General features: G+C 43.1%; 3 protein-coding genes across 5 annotated transcripts in view; 2 read left to right on the plus strand and 1 right to left on the minus strand.

Moving 5' to 3' along the window:
* celsr3 (cadherin, EGF LAG seven-pass G-type receptor 3) overlaps positions 1 to 8,641 on the plus strand; it is a 101,480-nt gene extending 92,839 nt beyond the window's left edge. For both annotated transcript variants that reach the window (XM_069526474.1, XM_020089078.2), the window contains 4 exons: positions 117 to 290; positions 1,592 to 1,786; positions 2,811 to 3,876; positions 4,262 to 8,641. In XM_069526474.1, the coding sequence (XP_069382575.1) occupies positions 117 to 290; positions 1,592 to 1,786; positions 2,811 to 3,876; positions 4,262 to 4,289 (1,463 nt within the window). In that variant the 3' untranslated portion in view covers positions 4,290 to 8,641. The remainder of the gene's footprint in view (positions 1 to 116; positions 291 to 1,591; positions 1,787 to 2,810; positions 3,877 to 4,261) is intronic.
* Positions 8,642 to 9,334: 693 nt separating this feature from the next.
* On the minus strand, positions 9,335 to 13,186 carry LOC109630745 (uncharacterized). Of its 2 annotated transcripts, none has more exons than XM_020089084.2 (4): positions 12,889 to 13,186; positions 11,817 to 11,869; positions 11,475 to 11,643; positions 9,335 to 10,379 (listed from the first exon to the last, which is right to left on the minus strand). In XM_020089084.2, the coding sequence occupies exons 1-4, from the start codon at positions 13,091 to 13,093 to the stop codon at positions 10,030 to 10,032; spliced, it is 777 nt and encodes a 258-aa protein (XP_019944643.2). In that variant the 5' UTR covers positions 13,094 to 13,186; the 3' UTR covers positions 9,335 to 10,029. The 2 variants fall into 2 exon arrangements, with proteins under 2 accessions (XP_019944643.2, XP_019944642.2); XM_020089083.2 differs by having other exon boundaries at positions 11,817 to 11,872; positions 12,889 to 13,185.
* Positions 13,187 to 14,609: 1,423 nt separating this feature from the next.
* wdr6 (WD repeat domain 6) lies at positions 14,610 to 21,714 on the plus strand. Its single transcript, XM_020089080.2, has 6 exons — positions 14,610 to 14,994; positions 15,435 to 15,572; positions 16,172 to 18,878; positions 19,539 to 19,616; positions 20,174 to 20,290; positions 20,537 to 21,714. The coding sequence occupies exons 1-6, from the start codon at positions 14,868 to 14,870 to the stop codon at positions 21,540 to 21,542; spliced, it is 4,173 nt and encodes a 1,390-aa protein (XP_019944639.2). The 5' UTR covers positions 14,610 to 14,867; the 3' UTR covers positions 21,543 to 21,714.
* Positions 21,715 to 22,364: the final 650 nt, after the last annotated feature.

The raw sequence follows: 22,364 nt of genomic DNA on the forward strand, positions 1-22,364 counted from the left end.
TGACCACGGACATGAACAATTTATCAACCCTATCTTTTCCTTTTATAATTATTTTTCTCCGTCCCTCCTTTCACCTGTCTTCCCTCTCTGTCCTTCTTCTCCCTCCCTGCTTCCAGGTGAGGACTCGGACTCAGACTCTGACCTCTCCATGGAGGAGGAGCGCAGTCTCTCCATCCCTTCCTCTGAGAGTGAGGACAACGTCCGACTCCGTGGACGCATCCAGCGCCGGTTCAAACGTTCTAATCACAGTGAGCGCCTGCTCACCGAGCCCACCCACAACGGCTCCAAAGGTAAATGTGCACTTGGTTAGATATTCAGATGATTGAAGGATTTTTTTCTGACAGTCAAAAAGCTACTAGTGAGTAAAAGACACTTGATGAGAGCGGTTGATGAGAACACTCATATACCTGCCAGCCAGCTGTAGTCTGAAGTCCAATCTTAAATCTCTGTCATGTCGAAGCATGTGGGGGCACAATAACAGTGTACATGTATATTAACAGGAAATGTCAATGCAAGTAGTAATTTATCAATACTTGTTCTTCTCATCATCATGAAAAGATGTCATTCATAATTTATATATAATGCTTCTTGAAGTGTGTGATATAAATGTCAGGCAGACACAGTGTCTGTGAAAGCTTTCACTGTGAGAAAGGCCCAGACATGGAAATCTATAAATCCATATAAGTAATCAATTCTCAGCTAATCAAGCCATCTGGATGACACGACCTCTATTCAGAGTGAAATGAGGACTAATGTTGTCAAAATGGGGGAGGACAGGATCCAGATGGTCAGTGCAGGCGAAGAGTTAGAACAGAGCAGGCTTCTGACTGAAAGGTCACAATTTGAGGATTCGTTGGGACAAAGCATTAAACCCCCTCCTCAATTCTGTCGAGCCATCAACTGAGGAAGTGTTCAACTGACAGAAAAATAATCATGCCTGCATTAGAAACTAATGGAGGGAAGTTTGGTTTTATTCCAGAGGCCATTAGACTTGTTAATGGCCAAAGTACATGAGATTGACAGATTCATTGATTATGGCAGGAATGAAAGTAAGAGCCTTAAAATATTTGATCATCTTTGAACCTCACTAACAAATCAGTGATGAAACATTAATAAAATATCTCTGCTCGCGCCAACCTGTTAAATGGCTGCAAGAGAAATGCCACCATTAATGGACACCTCTCCTTTTTCCTAAATCACTTTGTACATTCTAAACATGTGCAGCACATACAGCATAATGCTATTTGTCTGCTGACACCAGTATTTAATACACACATCTGTTTCATGTTTATTGAGATGCACAAAAACGTTGCAGAATAGTTAATGTCAAATTTAAAAGATGAATGCGGGAACATTTTGAGAGATTTTCATAATTAGTGTTTACAGGTTTCAATAATAAATTATTTTCAGCTATGACAGCAGTAACAGTGAGTTTCCCACAATGTTTGCTTTTAATTTCTTCACCTCGACTTAATAAGCTTTTTGGAATTATCAGAAGTTATTGGTCAATCCAGGTATACCTGGTGTTGGAACAGATTTAATCATTTTTCAGTAACCAGAAAGTGGTTTTGTGTGCGTGTGTGTTTGAAAGATCTGGATGGAAACGACCTTCTGTCCTATTGGCCAGCTTTGGAAGAGTGTGAGACGCACACGCTGCAAAAGTGGGGCTCAGAGCGCCCCCTGGGAGCAGATTACAGCAAGGATGCTGCCAACAACAACCAGCTTGATGCAGCACTGACCAGTGGGGATGAGAACGGCCTCACGCATCCACACAGGCACCGCAAGGGTTAGAAAAACACAATCATTTTTAAAAATACTCAGAGCACACTGAGTTTGAAATTACTTGCAATATTATTCTAATCTTTAGTTTATCCTTCAGTTTTTGTTCTTGGCCAAGGCATTGCTTCTAGATTAAATTCAATGGCACATGAATACTGGAGATGACAGCAGCGCATCGCTCAAAAAATTTCTGAACGCCCTCAATATGGCTTAGCAGCCAGTTACTGGGGTGTGCAAAACAGAGCATGTTTATCTAAAGTCAAAGTCAGAATATAATGAGATGGTCAGAATGTCATGACTCTCTCACAACATACGTGTGCTAACCACACAGCACTCTATCTGGAATCAGCAGAGTGGCCTGTCTGCATAAAACATAACTCGTACAACACACGCACTAAAACCGTGGGTGACATTTTTATATATACTGTGCACTTAGTATACTCAGAAGACATTTCAAACCGGCATATGCACACAAAGGTGCACCACACTTGCAAAGACATGCAGAGAATGAGTAAGAAAGAAAGACAGCAGATCATACAAGGACCCTTTTTTGACATTTTAGGACACGTAATACTACACAACAACATACAACACATGTACACACACAGAAAAAGAAGCGGACATTAGGAAACCTCACTTACAATACTGAATGTATTTTAATTGTACAACTTCATTTTCTCAATTGTCTCACTCAGGGTTTCCAGATTACCCAGATGGTATTATGATTCATAAAATATTAACAGTGAATGTAGAAAGACCTAAAACTGTCGTTAATAAGTCCAAAATACTTCTGTCTCCTACTCTTATTCACTCCTCTTCATCTGTGACTTCCTTCTCTTTTCTTCCCCTTCTTCTCACATCATCTTTCCTCAAAAAGCTTTTCCACCTTCATCTTTAACACCTTTTGTTCCCTTCCGTCCAATCTTCCCGGTTATAGAATCTCATTACTTTTTATGAATTCAAAATTCTTGCTCATTTATACCGCTTGCGCTCTTTTCTCTCTTTCTCATGTTCATATTGTCTTCTTCCAGGCATCCTGAAGAATCGCCTCGGCTGTCCTCCAGCACTTCAGGGTCTGTCCACAATGGGCCGAGTCCCCAGTGAGCTCAATTGGTACAGAACCTCTACTCTGGGACATCGAGGTGTTCCTGCTGCCTCCTATGGTCGCATGTACTCTGCCACAGCTGGTGCCGGAGGAGGTACGGGCTCTCTGTCCCAGCCAGCCTCTCGCTACTCTTCCAGGGAGCACCTGGACTCACTTGCCCGGAGGCAGCTGTCCAGGGATCCACTCGGTAGGCAGACAGTTGGGGGTTCGAGGGACCGACTGGACTCCAGGGGTTCCAGAGACAACCTGGATCTCTTACCCAGAAGGAGGGAGCTGGGACTGGGGCAGGGACCAGGATTAGGGGGCTTGGGGCTCGATCACCAGCGAGTCTCATCATCCAGGGAAAATTTGTCGGGATCCAGGGACAGACTGGACAACCACCACGGAGGCAGCGTCCATGCCTCAAGGGAGGACTTGAGTGGAAACGGGGGAGCTGTCGGAGCTGGAATGGAGGGATACCTCAGTGGATCGAGGTCGCAGCTGAACACGCTAACTCGGCGGCAGGCCTCATCCCGGGAGCACTTGGCGGGGTCAGTGATGAGCAGTAGGTCGAGGGAGGAGCTGGACACCAATGGAGTGGGAGCCTCAGGTCAGCCGTGTCGGGAGTGGCTTCGCACTCTACCTCCCCGTCAGCCCTCACACCCTGACCAGCCTCCCTCTGCCTCCCCCCCTCCCCCAATCTCCGAGGAGCCTCAACAAGAGCAGCACCCTCCGTCAGCTCATGTCAGAGCACGATTGGACTCAGCTCCTCCATGTAGGTATCAAGGTCAGACGGTCCCCCAGGTCGCAAGTACAAACCCTCTGAGTCGACAGCCATCGAGTGAACACCTGGATATTCTGTCCTCCATCCTGGCGTCCTTCGGTTCCACTGTCCTTCCCCCTGCCCCCGCTGCCTCTAACCCTGGGCCCAATGGCACTGCCCATGGACCATCCCCCTCTCCGCCCCAATCTGCCACTTCCCACAGCATATCTGAAGTCTCCCCCGACTCTGAGTAAGTTTGTGTTGAAATAAATCGACCTCGTCTCACCCTTGTCCTGCCCCCCTCTATTTTACATCTGTCTGTAACTGAACTTTGATCCTCTGTAAACACACTGTTAAATCGTAATTTACCTCTTCCCTCTTTCTGTTCTGTTTTTCATCTTAACTTTCCTCAGCTCCCTTAGTTCCACTCCCTGCTCATCCTCTTCATCATGTTGTCCCTAGTCTGTTTTGTTTTATTTCCAGCACCATCTCCCTCCTCTCTCTTTGCCTTTAAGAGCTCATTTCTATTTTGCTGTGATATTTTCTCTACCATCATTATGTGGAAGTGAATTTACAGTCAGTATAGAGAGTCGATGTATGAACTTAACGACTCATTTTCCTTCTCTTCACCTCAGAGCCAACAGAAGTGAAGGACAGTCTTGATGTCAGCCTCCATATCCCTTTATGCATTGCGACTGAGCTCAGCTCACCAGGGACAACTTAAAAGGTCATGGATGGTCCTGAACCACTGGGGGTCATTGAGACATAAGAGGACTGGAAACAAGCTAAGGACAGAGGAGACACAGAGATGGATAGAAAGACGGAGAGATTGTCCGCTGAGGATAAGCGGATGTTTGTAGGCAGATTGTAAAAAGTTTTTCGAGTCATTCTGCCTACAGTAATCTCTCACGTTTCTTTGGACGATGAGTCAACCACCTCTACTACCTAAAACTGTCAAACACAAATTCCTCAGATCTCAAACACAAACTTCAGCCTATTCCAGACAAGATCAGTCTAAAGGGAAAAAAAGAAAAGACTGTAAATAACATTTTTTATACATTTTGTATCTTTTTCATTGGAGATGAAGATGAAATCTCTTGTGACGTTTTCTTTTTTTTAATGATTGTGTCCATGTGAGGTTGTGATTGAGGTCAGTGCGAGTGCAGTCTTGTTTGTGGCTGAGGGAGAGATTCCCCCCTTGAAGAAAAAAAGAGAAACAGAAAACCCCCAAATTTCCCCTTGAAAACACATTTCCTCAAAAACCTTTCCTCAAACATGTCAACTTTGTGTATAGCATCAGGGGTCCGGCAATAGAATCTGATGAGATTATCTAAACCATGAAATGTGGTTGAAGGGAAAATATCAAAGTAGCGAGAAGTGATTGTAAATACAGGACAGGATTATAATAAGAGAATAGATTTGATGGAATGAAATGTGTAGAAGAAGGTAAAACAATGCATGAAGGTTCGGACTTCAGCTTGTAAAGGTCAGTCACAAGTGTCAAAGTGTCAGCTCTATCAGGAGATTGTGCTGTTTTGTGATCCACTGTATCTGAATGTGACCTCTTCATCTGTCTGTGTGTGTTTGTGCCTGGTGCTGTCTGAAGCAGACCATATCAGTCGACTGATATCGCAACAACATATCTCTAGTGTTCTGGGGGGTGAAGGGAGATGTATCTCTGCCTCTCTGCATGAGGCTGTATCACATAACAACCATTTAAAGCCCCTCAAGGTATCTTTGCATTTTGATGCAACACGACTTAGTCTGCCTCAGGAGACGCCGCAGGATCCGTCAAATCTCTCCAGCAGCATCCAGGAGACTTATTTATAGAAGCTTCTCGAGCAGAGGTTCTGTGCAACTCCAAGCCAAAGGGACAACTGCTTAATATCTCCATAAAACATCAACCATCCCAAGTTTTCTCTGATGAAACTGAAACTGTGCAGGGTGTGAATGATATGGATGTAAATCACAGTTTGGTTTTAATCTTGATTTTCTTTTCTTACTCATTGTACCATCGAAAATGTCTAAAGTGAACATGAAGGAGAACGGCTAGAGGGAACATATTATGAATCGCAGTGTGCTCATGTGTTTGGAGACCTGCAGTACATATCCAGCATGGTATCAACCTATAACAGTATTAGCTCATGTCTATAACACATGACTGCCATCCCAGAATTATATTGGCTGAACACGGCTTCTGTGAAATTACTTACATCTTTTACATTTGAGACATTTCTCAGAAAATAGGCTTTATTTCAGTAGAATTAAAGCTAATGCTAATTCCGATCTCATCCAACATGAGATGTCGTTAATGAAGAGGTCTAGAGCAGAACACATTAATACAGATTTGCTCTCGTTGTTTAGGGTGCTGCACAAAGATCTGACACAGCTTCTGCAGCTGGGCAGCAGTTTGCAGAGGAGAGGAGAAGAGAGGAGGAGGAGAGAGGAGAGGAGAGGAGAGGGGAGATGTCAGTTATGTCAGCTCTAAAAGCCTCTTAAGTGGTTTTGAGATGCTGGTCTCTCCACCTGCAGCTGCTGCAGCTGTTGGAGCAAGCATGGAGAACAGGCCTGAAGGTAACATTACACAGGCGTTTGTAGGCAAAAGGAGACAGGCAGGCAGTCTTCACCAGTCTTGAGAAGGATGTTTAAAACATTTTTTAATGAAAGACAAAAATGCAGTGGTAGATAAAAACATTAGGGTTTCAGCTCTGTCAGATTGTGTTGTGACAGTCAAACATTTCAGCACTAATGCAACAAGAGAAGAAGTAAATATAAAACCCTGGGATAAAATAGAACACAATGATTGTAAAAATAAATAATATATAAATAAAGCAGACAAGTTTTGAGGAAGAACAAATTAGGTTGAAAACCATGACTGTGTGAAGGTAACCGCAGGGAGGAAGGCGTGGATGTTACTCATCAGTGAGAAATCAAACAAATACAAAGAGAAATGGATGGAAACGCAAACAGCAGAAACAAACACACACATCTCACACACTGACATTGTCACACCGTCATTCTGTCATTCCCATTCCCATTCCTCTGGAATGTGACAAATGACTCTTCTTGTAACTGTGTTATTGCCAAGTGCTCCTGCAGGGGAACACTGCCAACTAGTCCTTTAAAAGAGCAGTACACCTACAAAAATCCAACATTCATTCCCTCTTACTCTTTCATTTCCCTTTGGTTTTTTCACGGTCCATTTTTTTCCAACAGACAATACCTTTAACTTGTACAGACATGAGATTTATTTTATCTATCGATAATTTATTGACATTGTATTGATTATTTATGTTGCCATTTTGTACGAGAGGCTGTTGTCAAAGAAGTATTTGTGATTTTTTTTTGTTCAGATGCTCCTTTTGTTTACATTTGATGTTCCTTTGGATCTGCTAAAATGTGTCTGTTTACACACAGATTTACAAACCGGTGAAGATAAAAGATCCTCACTGAGCGTTTAAACATTATTGGCCTTAACATCTGCAAAATAAAAGTTTATTGAGGCAACACTATGGCAACTCTTTTACTTTACAATAGCAGCTTCAAACTGTTTTTCATGGCTCACAGACCTGGAAAAGGCTGAATGGAGCTGCTTTCACTCCCACTCATGCTTTATGGAACTGTGGTGATCGGGTATGATCTCCCACAGGAGGTTCAAGGTGACTTCTTTTGAGTTTGCCTTCCTCCCTCGGAGTGTCATGTTCGATACTTCAAACACACCGAAAACTGAGAAGCTGTCTCACCTCGCTGTCTTACCAAATTAGCACGTTCATTCGATAATCACTTTTCCATCACTGCTGATCAAAAACTGTCTATTACTCAGTCATTTGACCCGACTGTACTTTTTAAAATCTTTTTTGAGCTTTTTTGGCCTTTATTTGATAGGACAGAGGGAATGGGGGTGACATGCAGCAAATGGCTGCAAGTTGGATTCAAACCAAGGTCACTGCAGAGGCGTAGAGCCTTGTTATGGCCCTTTGTATCCATCTTTATTATAGATAAAACCCAGATGATACTGGGTGTTAGTGGGACCAGTGGAAAATTGACTAAATAACAGAATCAGGCCCAGAAAGTTCAGAGTAAAGCTGAACTGTTGATCAGTTAAAAAGACTAATTGAAAACCAGAGTTTATGTCCGATATCAAGCGAGGAAACTTTGAAAATATCAATGATTTCATATAGAGAATTTTGTTACAGCGGCAGCTTATCTGTTTCAGGAAGCTGAGAATCATGGGTAATATCCACTGTTCAGTTGTGTTTCAGTTCAATGACTGGGACTACACAGCCAGTGCTCGATTTCTCAGACTCAGAGCCCAACAGAATTAGACACCATGGTATCCCTGCAGAGGGCGCTGTTGCTCGGTAAAAGTTACACAGTGTTGCTTTAAATTGGTCGATTTCAACAAACCTCAGGAGCACGAGTCTGGTGCGAATGTGTTTTTCAGAGCAGATATTTTGACATGTGACAGCAGGGGAATAACAGGTAACTAATGAAGCTAATAGGTGGGCAGGGCATCTGTAACGTTTCCAGACTGAATGTCAACACGTCTGTGCTGAGGCTCACTCTGGGTGTAAATAGTGCAGTTATATCCCAAATTAAACCTTTTTTCTTCGTCTTCACTTTCATATCCAAGGTTTCATGATCCAAGGCTGAAGCTTCACGAGCACAAATTCCAATTACTTACCTGCTTTCACACGCGCCAGGCAGTGAACACTGCAGCTTCAGGATAATATCATTTGGACCAATAGGAGGCACACAGGTGGGGGAGACACAAAGACTGAGCTGAGAGGAGCTGGTTGGGATGTGCTCTGAAATAAAGAAAGTGAAAGAAGAAAGAAACAGAGGGAGAGCACAGCGGGGAGAGGAGGAGGAGGAGGGAAGGTCGATTGTCTTTGTTGACTTGTGTGTTCTTTATGGGATGTTGCTATCCCGCCAATCCCTTGCCGACGGCGGAAACAGCTGTACCCTGTGACCGCAGAAAAATGTTGGACATTAAAAAAAAGGCTTATTCCTAAGACTGTGTGTTTATATTATTCCTGAGAGAGTGTGTGTTTGTATTCTGTTTGATATTCATGAGAGCAGATGTTTTGGATGCTAAAAAGCAGATGAGAGAGAACTTCCTGACTGAGAGACATGTTTTTCTGGAGGGCACTCCATTGGACTGGTTTTGACTCTTAACGTATCCCGTCATGTTCAGAGGTACAGAGATGTTCAGCTGTCACTTGATTCCAAGTAAAGAGTCGGTTCAAGATGGAGGCACAGAGCTCAGACTGAATATTAAACCTGATAAACGACTAAAGCAGAAACTGGTCCTCACCCATGGGGCGTGATTAAATGATGAAATTCTAAAGCAATGTTTGATTCAAATCACAGATGAGACCCAAAAGAACAGATTAGGAAGGTTTCTCAGAAATGTACTGGACATTTTCCAGCCAATTATGACATCAAAACCATTCAGCACGGAGCTAAGAGGTGATGAGCTCAGAGGGCTGAAAGTAGGTGGTAATAGTAAATTTGATTCTTTCCAAAGTTCAAAAATAATTCTCCCATCACCTCCAAAGCTCAGAAAGCTAGGCTAACCCCCTTAAATCTCTTGTCGTGTAACACAGAGGAGTTTTAAGTGAGAAAACAAAAAATCAGCAATCACCCATTGTAGTTTCCAAGTACTTCTGGCCACATGATAATAATATTCATAGTCTGCAATCAGATTAAACTTTGTACCAAATGCTAATTTATTTACAAAGCAAGAAAAGTGATAGAAGTATGTATACATTCTCATATTAACATGCAAACAAGCCCCAATAGAAACATCCGTCATCTCCTCTATCGTGATTAAATCTATCTCAGTACATTCTTTAAAATTCTCCTCAGACTTAAACATCAATGAATATTGTGTGACTTTATTCAAACCTTTCGTTTGGTTAATTTCTACAAAATGTGCAAAGTTATTCATTACAGGTATTATTAGCATTTTATACAACATGTACTTTTTTTAGTTTTTTTCTAAAATTAGTAGCTTTTTTAGTTAATTTCAAATAAAAGCTTCCCTTTGAATTTCTCTGATAATTTCTTAATGTTATCTGGGGACTGGTTGTTAGTTCTTGTGACCATTTGGAATAAAGTCATTCATTGTAGTTTTGAAAAGTGCTATGATTATATTTTTGAGTGGTGTGGAACCCAAGTAATCGTACTTCTATTTTCAAGTAGCAGTACTTCTACTTGAGTATTCCCTCTCATTAATTTCAAAGGGATTTTATCTTATGTGTAAAATCAACTAATTTAAACAAACCTCTCTTTGCATTCAAGTACGAAAACAATGTACAGTATAAAAATAGTTAATCCCATATCGACAAAACAGTAAATTAGTGAAACACGCACTGTTAAAAAAATCTATTAAATCAGTTCATCCTGTCGGATCAGATCTTTTTTCCTCTTCATCGCTGCTGCTGCAGGAAGATGGCGGCACGTCCTCTCCCATTCTTTTTAACTTGGCTTTGTAATATGCCTTCTTCATCCTGAACGCTTTCTCCTTCTGGCGCGCCGCTCTCCTCTTCTCCCTCACCAGCTCCTGCTCCCATGCCAGCACCTTCATCCTGTTCTCCCACTCCAGGATCTTCATCTGCTGCTGCTGCTCCAGAGCCTCCGCTCTCTGATGGTGCTCCAGCCTCGACAGCTCCGTGGAGTCGCGCTGGCCGGCCTCCTCCGTCTCGCTGCCTGACGACTGGAGACGCTGGCTGATGAGCCTGGAGGTGCCTGAGAGTTGAAAAAAGGTCAGTGAGGGGAACTTGGTGCTCCTGATGATCCAGAATATGTTGTTTAAAAAAAGAGTTTTTACTGATGCATGAACTTTAGTTCCTCAGTACAGATTGAAAATTATAAACCCATTTAAATGATCCTATAAAGCTCATGATTTGTGCAGCGGTTAGCACAGTCACCTCACAACAATAAGAAATCTGTTAATATAATAGATTTATCTATGAGAGTCCTGAGAGTTTTTTTTAAAGCTATAACTCAAAACCCTGTGCTTGCACTCAAATAGCTCCTGCTTGTGCTTTGACTTCATGCGCTCCAGCTTCAGCTCTTCTCACACGTGAAACATCAGCTCTCGGTTAACGATAGGAAAATGAACCCATAGGTTTTGCTTGTTCTCAAGGGTTAGAGTATATAAATTATACACAGCCATACACTGGCGACCTGTACAGGGTGTACCCCGCCTCTGCCTAATGTCAGCTGGGATTGGCTCCAGCTCCCCGATGATTCTCAAAACGATAAGCAGTAGAGATAATGGATGGATGGAGTTAAAACACACTGGCAGGGATTTCTATAACGGGTGTGAAGATGACTTCCCAAAGTCACGAAATCAATGATTTAAATATGTGGTGAGAAATTACATGAAAAGAATTGTGTTAGCAGAATGTTGAGTGTCCAGCTTAAATACTTCTTCAAGACTCTGAACACTACTGGAGGGATGGAGCATCTTTCTTCCTCAATTAGTTTGATGATGGTGGAAAAGTGTGATGTCTAACATGTTGTACCGCAGGTGTTTAACTGAGTTGAGATAAAACATGACTGACATCACTGACTCATTGATTCACATCACATTCAGACTCAAACTCATTCAGAGACCCTCAGGAGCTGCCTGGACGTTTACCACTCACTCACATTTCAGCTTTTTCCTCTGATTTACCAGCCAATAAAAATACTGTGGAGCTGAGCTCTTTACAGATCTGTCTTAATCAGGTTAATGCTGGAATATCACATGTTCATTCATAGGTCTGGACCCACATCAAATAAGTGTTTCTGGGCAGTAAATAGTGGAGCAGCTGGCACCGCTTCATGTGTGGGTACCTGCTGCTGTGAAGTAGGCGGAGGGGAATGTCACATCCTGCAGCTCTGCATTGTGGGAGGTGGAGTTGTTTGTGGGGCCGTGGCGCAGATGTGACCAGTCGCTGCCTGTCGCTCTGTCCAAAGTGTCCCGCTGGAGGCAGATGGCCACGTGCTCCTTGGTGTCCTCAGCCTGAGAGGAAGGGAACAAGGGGATTTGAGTGGTTGTGTCTTGCTGGTGTGAGGCGTTTGTCATTTCTAGCATTAATGTTGTGTTGTGTATCTGAGCTCCTCCAGGTTCATTTAAATTCTGCAATTGTGTCTAAAATAAATGTTCAACAAAACAATCACTTTTAAAAGGTTTACCCGACTGATGCTGCCGTTCATCTGCCCTGCAGCGTTTATCATCATCACATTTCCTGCTTATAAGCAAAAGGAGACAGGGAGGGTCTGCAGATGAATACATTTCAGGAAAATGAACAGAGAGCGCCTCCCTCTGGTGGAGCCTGGTATAACATCACCTTCACACAAACACACATGTATCCAATACACTTTACAGCATCATGGCAGCACTTAACTGTTGGTGTTTACAACCAAGACTTTAGAGAGTCATGACGAATAACTGCAAATTAGATATGTGCATGTGAAGCAGTCGTGGGTATATTGTTTTGAATGAACTGGTCCTTTAAACATGGAAAAATTAATTTCAAACCCTTCAAAGATTTCTCCTCACCATGTTCTCCTTTTACAACGTATGTTTGACTTTGTTTTATATCTATACTTGCACAAATACACCAGCAAATTCCTTGTCCGTATATATATAAAAAATTATTCTTATTTTTTTTGATTTACCAAAAATAGGTGATGGTGAAACCTATTCAATAAGAAGTTTTAATAATACACCTGTTAAAAGTTGCCAATGAGAAACATTTCTGTATTTACACCTAAATATGATGACTGTAATGTTTCTATGAGGGTGCATGTGTTTGTAGGTTAATTTTGCAGTTATGAAGTTAATAATATTACAAAACGGGGTATCTGACAGGTTTAAATTATGAGGGCAGCTCATGGATAAATATATTACTGGGCAACTTAAGTTTCTCAGACAAGAAATAACCCCAAACACACAGTAATTACATCATCATGACTGTTATTACTGCATCAGAGTTCTTCAGACTAGTTTTTGACATTTTAAATGTATAATTCCACAAAAGTCGGGCTGTGAAAATCACACCAGATTATTATGAATCCCAAACTGTTACATTACAACATGTGTCTGTTGTTGTCATGCAGAAACACATTTACATAACATGCACACAAACCAGCTGAGGAAACACCGGCCATCATCTGAAGCGTGTCACATGAACTCAGAGGTGCACGTGTCTGTGTTAAACTGCAGGAGTAGTTGTGATCACTGAAGCCCACGCAGTGGTTTTACCTTCCACGAGTTTGCGCACCGCAGCTTTGTGACCAGCTCCTCCTGCGTGGCTGGTGAGCGCAGCCTCGCCCATGGTCTGCAGCTTGATGGATTTGCAGCAGGCTCTGCACCGAGCGAAGTGGATGTCCTGCGCGTCCTTCACCAGCCAGTCCTGGTAGATCTGCTTAGCGAGCCACGAGTCCTGGAACTTACATTTCCCAGGCATCGTTTAGCCGTGAAGCTAGCAGCACCGCTACCTGACTGACTGACGGCCGGCCAGCCCGCTGCGACACGTTCAGGGCGGCTCGGATCATCCCAACTCAGTGAGGACCACCGGACAAGTCAATGAAAATGAGTCCCCGTAATCTAAATACACACATCTACTAAAGCTACTTCAGTGGACTACTTTTACACTCTAAATTAGCTCAGGACATTCATTCATTCTTTTTTATTTATTTCGAAAATAAAAAAAGAGAAATTATACAAACAAGTTAAAAAAAACAGAAAGAAGAATTGTTGTATTGTTGCTGTGAATAATTAATAACAAACTCTGTTTATGAACTCAAGTGCAGCTCGTAAACAACCACAGAATATATATAACTCTTTTATTTAGTAATAATTATAATAACAATAGTAATAATAATAATAATAATTCTAACAATAATAGATATAAAGAACAGTACTAATATGGCACACCAAGTGAATTCAGGTTTATGCCTTCAGAAAGAAGTGTGTTAATAGCTGAGATGTAAAAGACAACACAAAGCCTTTCCTCAGGTCATTCATTCCAGAGCCATTGTAAGAAGGAAAGACCCCAACATGTTAGGGTCACACTCCTGTCATCAGCCTGTGGTGGGCCTGCAGCAGAGGGGGTCTTGAGATCAAATCGCTGAAACACAGCTTAGGTAAACAGCTGATGAAATGTCCGTAACATCTACTGTTGGTTGGCAACTTATCATTAAACCTATACAGGAGATTTACCATCTTGTCCTTGTTCTAAAAAATAATTAAAAAATACAACAACAATAGTCAGGCTAGGACATGCAACACATAAAAAATTAAAATTAACAAAGCACACAAAAAACAAGATTTGGGGAATAGACAAGCTATGCAAATGTAACATAACTAACTGTAACACAAATACTATCTTGAAAAGACAGAGACTGGATACAATTGGTTAAGATGGTGATTATTTTGGCAGAAAAACCTGATGGATGAGGATGTTTTAAATTCAATTTTCAAGGTAGGGACAGTTTACAGCCTGTGAATTTATGAAATATTATATGTATTAATATAATCCCCAATCATTTATATAACCTAATTATATTAATCATATGTGAGATTTTACTTGAGAGACCCTCTATATACATACATAAATATATATAGATAAAACTTCAGTTCTAATGTTCAACCAGCTTGAGATATCCAGCCCAAAACTGAAATACATTAATGTTCAGTAGTTTCTACGAGTATCAATTTCAAAATAAAACCTTTTTCATAATGTTTTAGCTTCTGTAAAAACATTATAAAGAGTTTATCATCTGCATGTTTTTTTTTTATTTCAGGTGGAATTTCACCTGAGTGCCTGTGACCGACACTAAACTAATAACTTTCCAGAAAACACCTAAACGCATCACATCCTAGCTGCAGTCGGTCACATGTATCGTTTCCTCCAATAAAAATACCGCTTCCCCTTTTTTTAACCAATCAGCGACGAGAGAGCAGGCAGAGTAATCTGATTGGTTCAAACGAGGCACGGAAGACAGCAATAACACATGGTGCTGTGTGTGTGTGTGCAGCTCGTGCACAGTGAAAACTGTGTTTTATATAGATAAGAAACAAATGTAGAAAGTGTGTGAGGTGTTTGAATAGTAAAACGTGTAGTGACATTAATATTAACCCAGTAGAATCACTTCTGTTTTTATTGTTACTCAACAAAGTGCTCCTGCTGCTAACTGGAGGGCTAATGGTGACTGAACCCACCATTGGACCTGGACCTCATGTTGCCTGTTTGCTGTGATGTTGATGCTTCAGTAGAAGAGAGTGATCATCAGGAGATGGAGGCAGCAGCTCTGGTTGCTCCAGTCACAGCTGTGCAGTTCATTCACGATCTATTTCTCCTCACAGGTTCGTTTCTAAACCACTCACAATGGTTATTCTACTCATGTGTGCTTTTGATTATATTTTATTAAAAATGTATTGTTATTCACAGTAGAGCTGGATGATGTGTGGTTAATCACCACTGTACTGTACAACATTGGGCTGTGTGAATTATATTAAGATAAACATTTACGTATCTGTTGATATCGATCATTATCACGATTAATGTCACATTCATATTTGAAATACTGATAAAGAGTAAAACATTTTACAAATCTGAAGTCAATTAATACAATACCTCCTCACTGTGCTTACTCAATGCATACGCTCTATATATTGATGCATATTAGACTTTTGTTATTTAGCCATTGATGAAAATTACATTGCGATCATTAATTCATTGTTGATATTGTTTTATTTCCCAGCCCTAGTACAACCCTACTTAGGTTGTTTGTTTTTTTCTGCAGGTGAGGGTCCAGTCGTCACGGTGTACAGTCTCAAGCCTCGTCCTAAAGCGTCTGCTTCACTGAGTGTGCTCCAACACTACAGAATCCATGGAGTCACACCAAGACATCAAGACGCTGTCACAGCTCAGAAGAAACATGGTCAGCATGAGCAGATGTGGTTTAACACTTTCATTCTCAGTTCTGTTTGCTTATTGTTATGATGATTATTTTGGAATTGACGGGCAGATTTGATGAAGTAAGACAGACAAAACAAACAATAAACAGAACAAAACATAGGTTTTTAAAACGGTTATGCATTTATTTATATTGCACATAGCAACATTGCAATGAAAGTCCATAAAAGGAAGAGCAGCTGTGTCCATCCATGCACACACAATATCCCCATTAATGAATGGCTTCTTTCTCTCTTCTTACCCTGACTTGAAATACCATAGACATGGAGGAGTCAGACACTGGTGAGATAGTGAGGGGTGAGCCACTCATTGTGAGCTTCATAACCACGTCACAGAGGCAACAACAATCTTTATATACTGTCTATGGTTGCTTGTCGACTTCTTCTGTTATATTTCTGGTGGTACATGATGATTGGAATCTAAAAAGTAAAATGAGTATATGTTTGTCGAAGTTTACATGATGGGAATATTATCTTTGAAAAGCTGCTTTCTGGAGTTGTTGTTTTTGTGTTTATTTGCTCCTCTCATATATTCACAATATCCCTCTCCTCTGTCACTCCCCAGGACTGAGCTCCACCACACAGCCTAACTTCTGCGACCTAGCAGTGTTTGGGGGCAAGGCTGTGAGGCTGGTGAGGCTCCATATGGGTCTCCAGGATGGGGACCATCTGCACTTGGAGATCTTGGGTCCCCTCATGGAGTTACAGGACTGGGCCCTGGATGTTCGCTGGCTCTCTGCAGACAAACACTCACTTCTCTGTGTGGCTTTAGCTCACAATAGTGCTCTTCTCCTGGATGTCAACATGGGGACTGCCCTGGTTCATTGCTCCTGTCTGGAGGGATGTCTGCTGTACTCTGCCCTCCTGCTTGTCCATGAATCTTGGGCAGATGTGGTTTTAGTAGGAGGGACTGTTTTCAACCAGCTGGTTCTCTGGAAGCCTGGTGGAGGAGATGGAGGAGGAGACAGTTATTCTAAATGCAAAGCTCCAGTGGAGAGACGTCTGCTGGGGCACAGTGGGGTCATCTTCGACATCTCATACCTCCAGGAGAGGGGGTGGCTGGCTTCAGCCTCCGATGATCGCAGTGTAAGGGTGTGGGGTGTAGGTGTTTTAGGGGGCCCTGGGGGTAAATGTGGGGACCTGAATCCATCTTGTTTACGAGTCCTATATGGACACCAGGCTAGGGTGTTCTCTGTGTGTCTCTCCCCCGGGAAGGTGTTCAGTGCTGGAGAAGACGGGGCCTGTTTAGTCTGGGACTGGGCTGGAGGTGGGAAGGTGGCTCGGACATTGAAGGGACACCGAGCAGGGGGCGTGCGTTCACTGGCAGTCAGTGAGGGGACAGAAGATGAGAGATGGGTGGCTACAGGGGGGGCAGATGGAGGGGTGAGGTTGTGGAGGTTGAAGGAGGCTGAGGAGAAGACGGAGGAAGCAGTGACAGAGAAACTAACGGACCTGAAACTCCCCCACAGTATGCCTAAAGTGGTTTGTGTAGCAGGAGAAGAGGAAGAAAATGAAAGTTGGAGCCAGAGTAAGATCGTGGTTTGCACTGACCAAGGAACTATTTATCAATACAGCAATGGGACGTGGGAGGACTTATGGCAAGGGACTCCTGACTTTCATTCTTACTGTGCGATGGAAACAGTCTGCGTCAATGTGAAAGACTCCACAGCCAAAGTTAGTTTGTGTGCTGTAGGAAACCTCAGTGGGTCCATTCAGGTCTTCCCCATTTCTCATCCTCACGCTGGAATCCTCCTCTCAGGTGGTTCAGGGAAGATCCACAGTCTCATTTGGAAAGAGGGAGGCGCAGGCATGTGTTTGCTGGCATCGGGTGTCGAAGGACTCGTCTATCGCTGGTGTATAGAGGTAAAATTAAAAGAAGACCAATCCTTAGCCCTCAATGCCAATCCTCTTCTTCCTTTCCTTCTTCCCCCTTGCGCCAAACGGTGGCTGTTGGCAGCAGTGTGCCTCCGCTCCAGGTCACAGGGGGCGCTCTGGGTTTGCGGGGACAGGAGAGGGTCCCTGCTTTTATACCAAGAAGGAGGAAAAGTAGTGCCAAAGAAAGGAGATGATGCACAGGCCGATGAAGGAGAGGAAAACAAAAGTGATGGAGTTGGAAAAAGCAGTATCATGGAGCAGAGAGAGAATAGTGAAGTGCACAAACTACAGCTGCAACCTTTAAGCTGCCTGTTCGGGGTGCACGGAAAACAGGGTGTAACATCGGTGTGTGAATACGGAGGACTCCTCTACAGCACTGGCAGGGATGGCTGTGTGAGAGTTTTCAGAGTTCTACAAACACCACCAGCAAAACCGGAAGAAAACAGTAAAAATAACGCTGAAAAGACTGCAGAGAACAACAAGCAGCTTCAGCTGGAGGTGCTGCGAGTTCAGCGGGCCTGTAAAGGTATGGAGTGGCTGGAGAGAGTTCTGATTCTCCAACCTGATATTCCAGAGGAAGAGGCGGCCAGAGAAGAATGTGGGATTCATTCTAAGATGAAAGGAGAAGATGCACAGGCAGGAAATGAGGCAAGAGAAGCCAGGTTTGTCATCGCTGGCTTCCACGCTGTCCACTTTGTGGTCTGGGACCCGGTGAGGCAGGAGAGGCTGTTTGTGGTGCCTTGTGGTGGGGGGCATCGCTCTTGGGTTCTCTGGCCTTCACACAAAAGAGTTTGGCCTGGATATGGAGCTTTGGTCTTCATCAAGCACGGGGCTGTCCTGGCTTCACATCCTCCCGGAGAGGAAGCAAGCTTGGCCGGTAGGACAGGAAGGACTGGAGGATGGGGCCTGAGAGAGGGCATCCACGGGAGGGGGGTCGGGTGTGTATGCAGGCTGGGGATGATAGAGGGAACAGGCTGTGACATTCAAACAACTGCAAGTATGACGGAAACTAAAAGAAAGGAGGTGGAGCAAGAGCATTGGGAGGTGTTGGTCACAGGGGGAGAGGACACCAGCTTAACCGTCCTCGCGGTACATCCCAACTCCGGCAACATCAAAGTTCTCTCAGTAATTACAGACCACATCTCGAGTGTAAGGACAGTGACAGCAATAAAGCATGCAGGGGGAGAGAGTGTTCACCAGTCACAGTCTCTCTCTGCCTTGCTCTTCTCAGCCGGCGGCCGGGCTCAAATGCAGTGTTACCGGCTGTTGATTGGCTGGGACCAGCAGAGATTGATTCCTTCCTGTCAGGTGATCCAGGTGGCCAGTCACCGGCTGGATGAACAGTGGGAGAGGAGGAGGAACCGACATAAGACGGTGAAAATGGATCCAGAAACAAGGCAAGTTCATGGTTGTAACGTTGGAGACGATGATACAAAGTGAAGAACATAAAGAAGCTTGAATGTTGCTTCACCGCTGTTACTGCACACATGTAAAGAGTCATACCATAAGAATTCGACAACCTCTAGCTTGTGTCTTATTCTTTTTCCTGTTCTTTAATCTCCTCTTTTTTTTAGCTGCTTTTCACCTTGAGCGAGTGTTGATGCATCGTTTTAATCACACGTGATGGACTCAAAACTGACAAGCCACAAAAATCTAAAATTTATCTCAGGATGAAATAGAGGTGCTGTACACATATGTATCAGACACAGACGAAGATGTCAACTCGGAAAGTCAACGAGATTCTGGTGATAAGGGGTCGACGCTGGTCTTGATGTGTTGTTAACACAAACGTGACATCTGCTGCAGAATTACAAAGTTACGTCCGACCTGCTGCACCACCACTCACCTGAACGTTTCACAGATTTCTCTGTTGTTTTGAACACGTCTGACCCAGAGAATCTCCTGCTCTGTTGTTCTTGCGCGAAAGACAAACTCTGGAGATAGTCCAGACTCAATTGTGCGGACTTTCTGCGGATTTCATGACAGATGATAGATTACATGTAAATCCTGTTTCTGCATCTACCTCTGTCATACTAGTTGTGTCTGTGTGTTTTCAGGTACATGTCCATAGTGGTGGTGGATGAGAGGACAGACTGTGTTCTTCTGGCTCTGGCCTGTAGTGACGGAGCTGTCAGGTTGGTCCCGGCACAGCAGACACCTGTTCTACACAGCAGGAGAACAAAGAAAACACAGAATCTCTCCAGCTGTTTTAAAGTGTTTTAATGGATATTTCTTTACTGCAGCCAAGACTGTTCAAGCAATTTTGGGGGCACCAGGCAAAACAAAGAACACATAAGTAATAGGAAAGTAGTATAAAGTAATGAAGTTCAAATACAAACCCCCACCTCCATCTGAGGCCAACAAACCTCTAAAATGATGACAGGCAGAATGTTAGTAGTATTTGGCCTCAGGGGTTTCTGATCATGGTGTCGTTGCCATCTCCTGTATAGCCGATCACAGATCGCAGACTTTGTTTCATCGCCCCTGGCTGCAGCACTGACACAGTTGAAATGTGGTTGAAATCAGGTTACTTGGTCTAAATGAGTTGTTAAAACTCAAAATTGTTGTCGTTTCTCTCCCTTGAGATTCTGTCAGTTCAATATTGAGTAACCTTGTTGTGTTGGTTAATTCATCGTCATAGTAAGCCGTCCATCCTTTGTCCTTCGCTGACCTCCATCACTGTCTTTTCCAGACTGTTCTCTGTCAGTGAAGTTAAACGTCGGATTGATTTGTTGTGGGAGACGTTTCACCACCAGCGCTGTGTGCTCAGTGTCGCCACCTGCAGCCTGGAGGACAGAAGAGGCAACAGGTGAGCCATGTTTGATCTGCCCAAAGTGAACTCATTCATTCACCTCATTGCAACTTATTGGTTGTCTTCCCAACTAATCCAAACCAATGATAGTTTTTAATGTAATTTATTTTAAAACACAATTTTGGAAACGAGCAGTAACAGACTGAATACAGGGAAGCACTAACTACCTGTGTCGGGAACATGTGCAGGAAACCAACTCTAATGTAGAGTAATGTTTAAATCTATAACACTGTCCTCTCTCAGGTATAAGCTGCTGTTCAGTTCTGCGACAGATGGCAAAATTGCAGTTTGGGATTTGACTGACGCTTCCTCCTCAAACGATACTTCGAGCAAAGCTCCGACTCCACCGATCCCCTGCCTCAACATTCCTGCCCACCAGAGCGGCATCAACTCATTGGCTGTTTGTGCAGAGGAACTGGGACAAGAAGAAGTCGGTTGCCTGGTAACTGTTGCTAGCGGAGGGGATGATGGGCAGCTGACAGTGTCCACGATTAGGGTGCAGTACCCAGAAGACGGGCAGACTGGGGGCAGTAGAGGGTTTTCTGAGATTTCACAAACCCAGTTCCAACCTCTGAATCAGCTCCAGCTTCATCTCCACGGTCACTCCCACATCCCACTGGCCCACGCTGCGCCTATTACCGCCGTAAAGCTCCTGACCCCAGGCCTGGTGGTCTCTACTTCTTCAGATCAGAGGGTTTGCCTGTGGAGGGTCTGCAGTACCGGTATCAGCCACAGAGAGACGCTATGCTCCCATGTTGCTGATGCCGCAGGACTTTCTGTGTGGGAGGGGCAGATGATGGACAGAGAGGAAGGAGATGAAAACACAATATTTGAGTCTGAGGAGATTTCAGTTTGTGGAGAAGTGATTGAGGCAGGATTACAAACAGAGGAGAAGAGCACAGAGGCGGGTGGGAGGTTCTGTAAGGAAACAGAAGATGAGGCTGAGGCAGGAGAACCTGTTGAAGCAGTGAGAATGACAGGTGACCCAGATTGCGAGAGCAGTGATGAGAGAGGAGGCGAGACAGGAAATCAAACACACACTGACAGCGTGGTTAAGAGAGAGAGTGAGGTGACAGATTGTTGTGAGAGCAGGAAAAAGAGAGGGAAGACGGGATGGGTGCTGGTCTGTGGTCAGGGCCTCCAGCTGCTCCGAGTCACAGACACACGGACAGAGGGAAGAATAAAAAGAGAGAAAAACAGAAAAATGAATCACACGGTCAAAGTGACTTTACAAGACAAGTCAAAGTAAGTGGAAATCACAGTGGTCGGATTTTCTGAATGAACATGTTTTTTGACATTATTTATAAATCATCTGTAAAATGATCGTAAAATGAAGTAGTAGGAAATAATATTCAATTGATTTTTCATTTGTAACTTTTAAAGAACAATTTTATTAAATGATTTTCATTCTCCAGCTTTTACAAAGCATCAGAAATTGCTCATTTTTAGATTCAACAGAGAGACAGACAGACAGAGGGAGAAACATTGTCAAAGCTGTATGAAGAAAGACGAAGCTGTTTAAATTTGTCATTAATTACAGCCAACCTTAAGAAAACCCACAGAAAATAGATGTGGGCCGATCTCGATTTCCTTTTGCACAGTGACTGTCTTCAAAAAGCATTTGGGGTTCATCAAGAAAAAATAAAACTTCATGACTATTTCAGTGAATCATTAAAACCATCTCTGATGTGTTTGAGCCCCTTTCAAGGAGAAGCACCACTCTTGTTTTTTTTATACAGTGTGTAACATCTCAGCCAGGAAATAAAGCATTTTTTTACTTGAAAAGACTCTTGATACTGAAGAAATGTTAAATAACAAGGACAAACCAAAGGCAGCCTTCACTAAATGTCTCAATGCACCAAAATCCACAAAGAAATTTGGAGATTTATGGTTTAAATGTAATTAAGAGTTCAAGCAACATCCCCTCTAATGCACACATTTGAGCAAAGAATTTCATTCAGGTTTATTTAGAGAGGAGCTGCGTAATTAAACTAAGTTGACAGTATATTTTACAAAAGAAAATACTTTATGCAAAATCATACCAAGTGATCTCAGATTGAAACGATTGGTC

Source organism: Paralichthys olivaceus, chromosome 6, assembly GCF_024713975.1.
Source record: "Paralichthys olivaceus isolate ysfri-2021 chromosome 6, ASM2471397v2, whole genome shotgun sequence".
NCBI lineage: Eukaryota > Metazoa > Chordata > Actinopteri > Pleuronectiformes > Paralichthyidae > Paralichthys > Paralichthys olivaceus.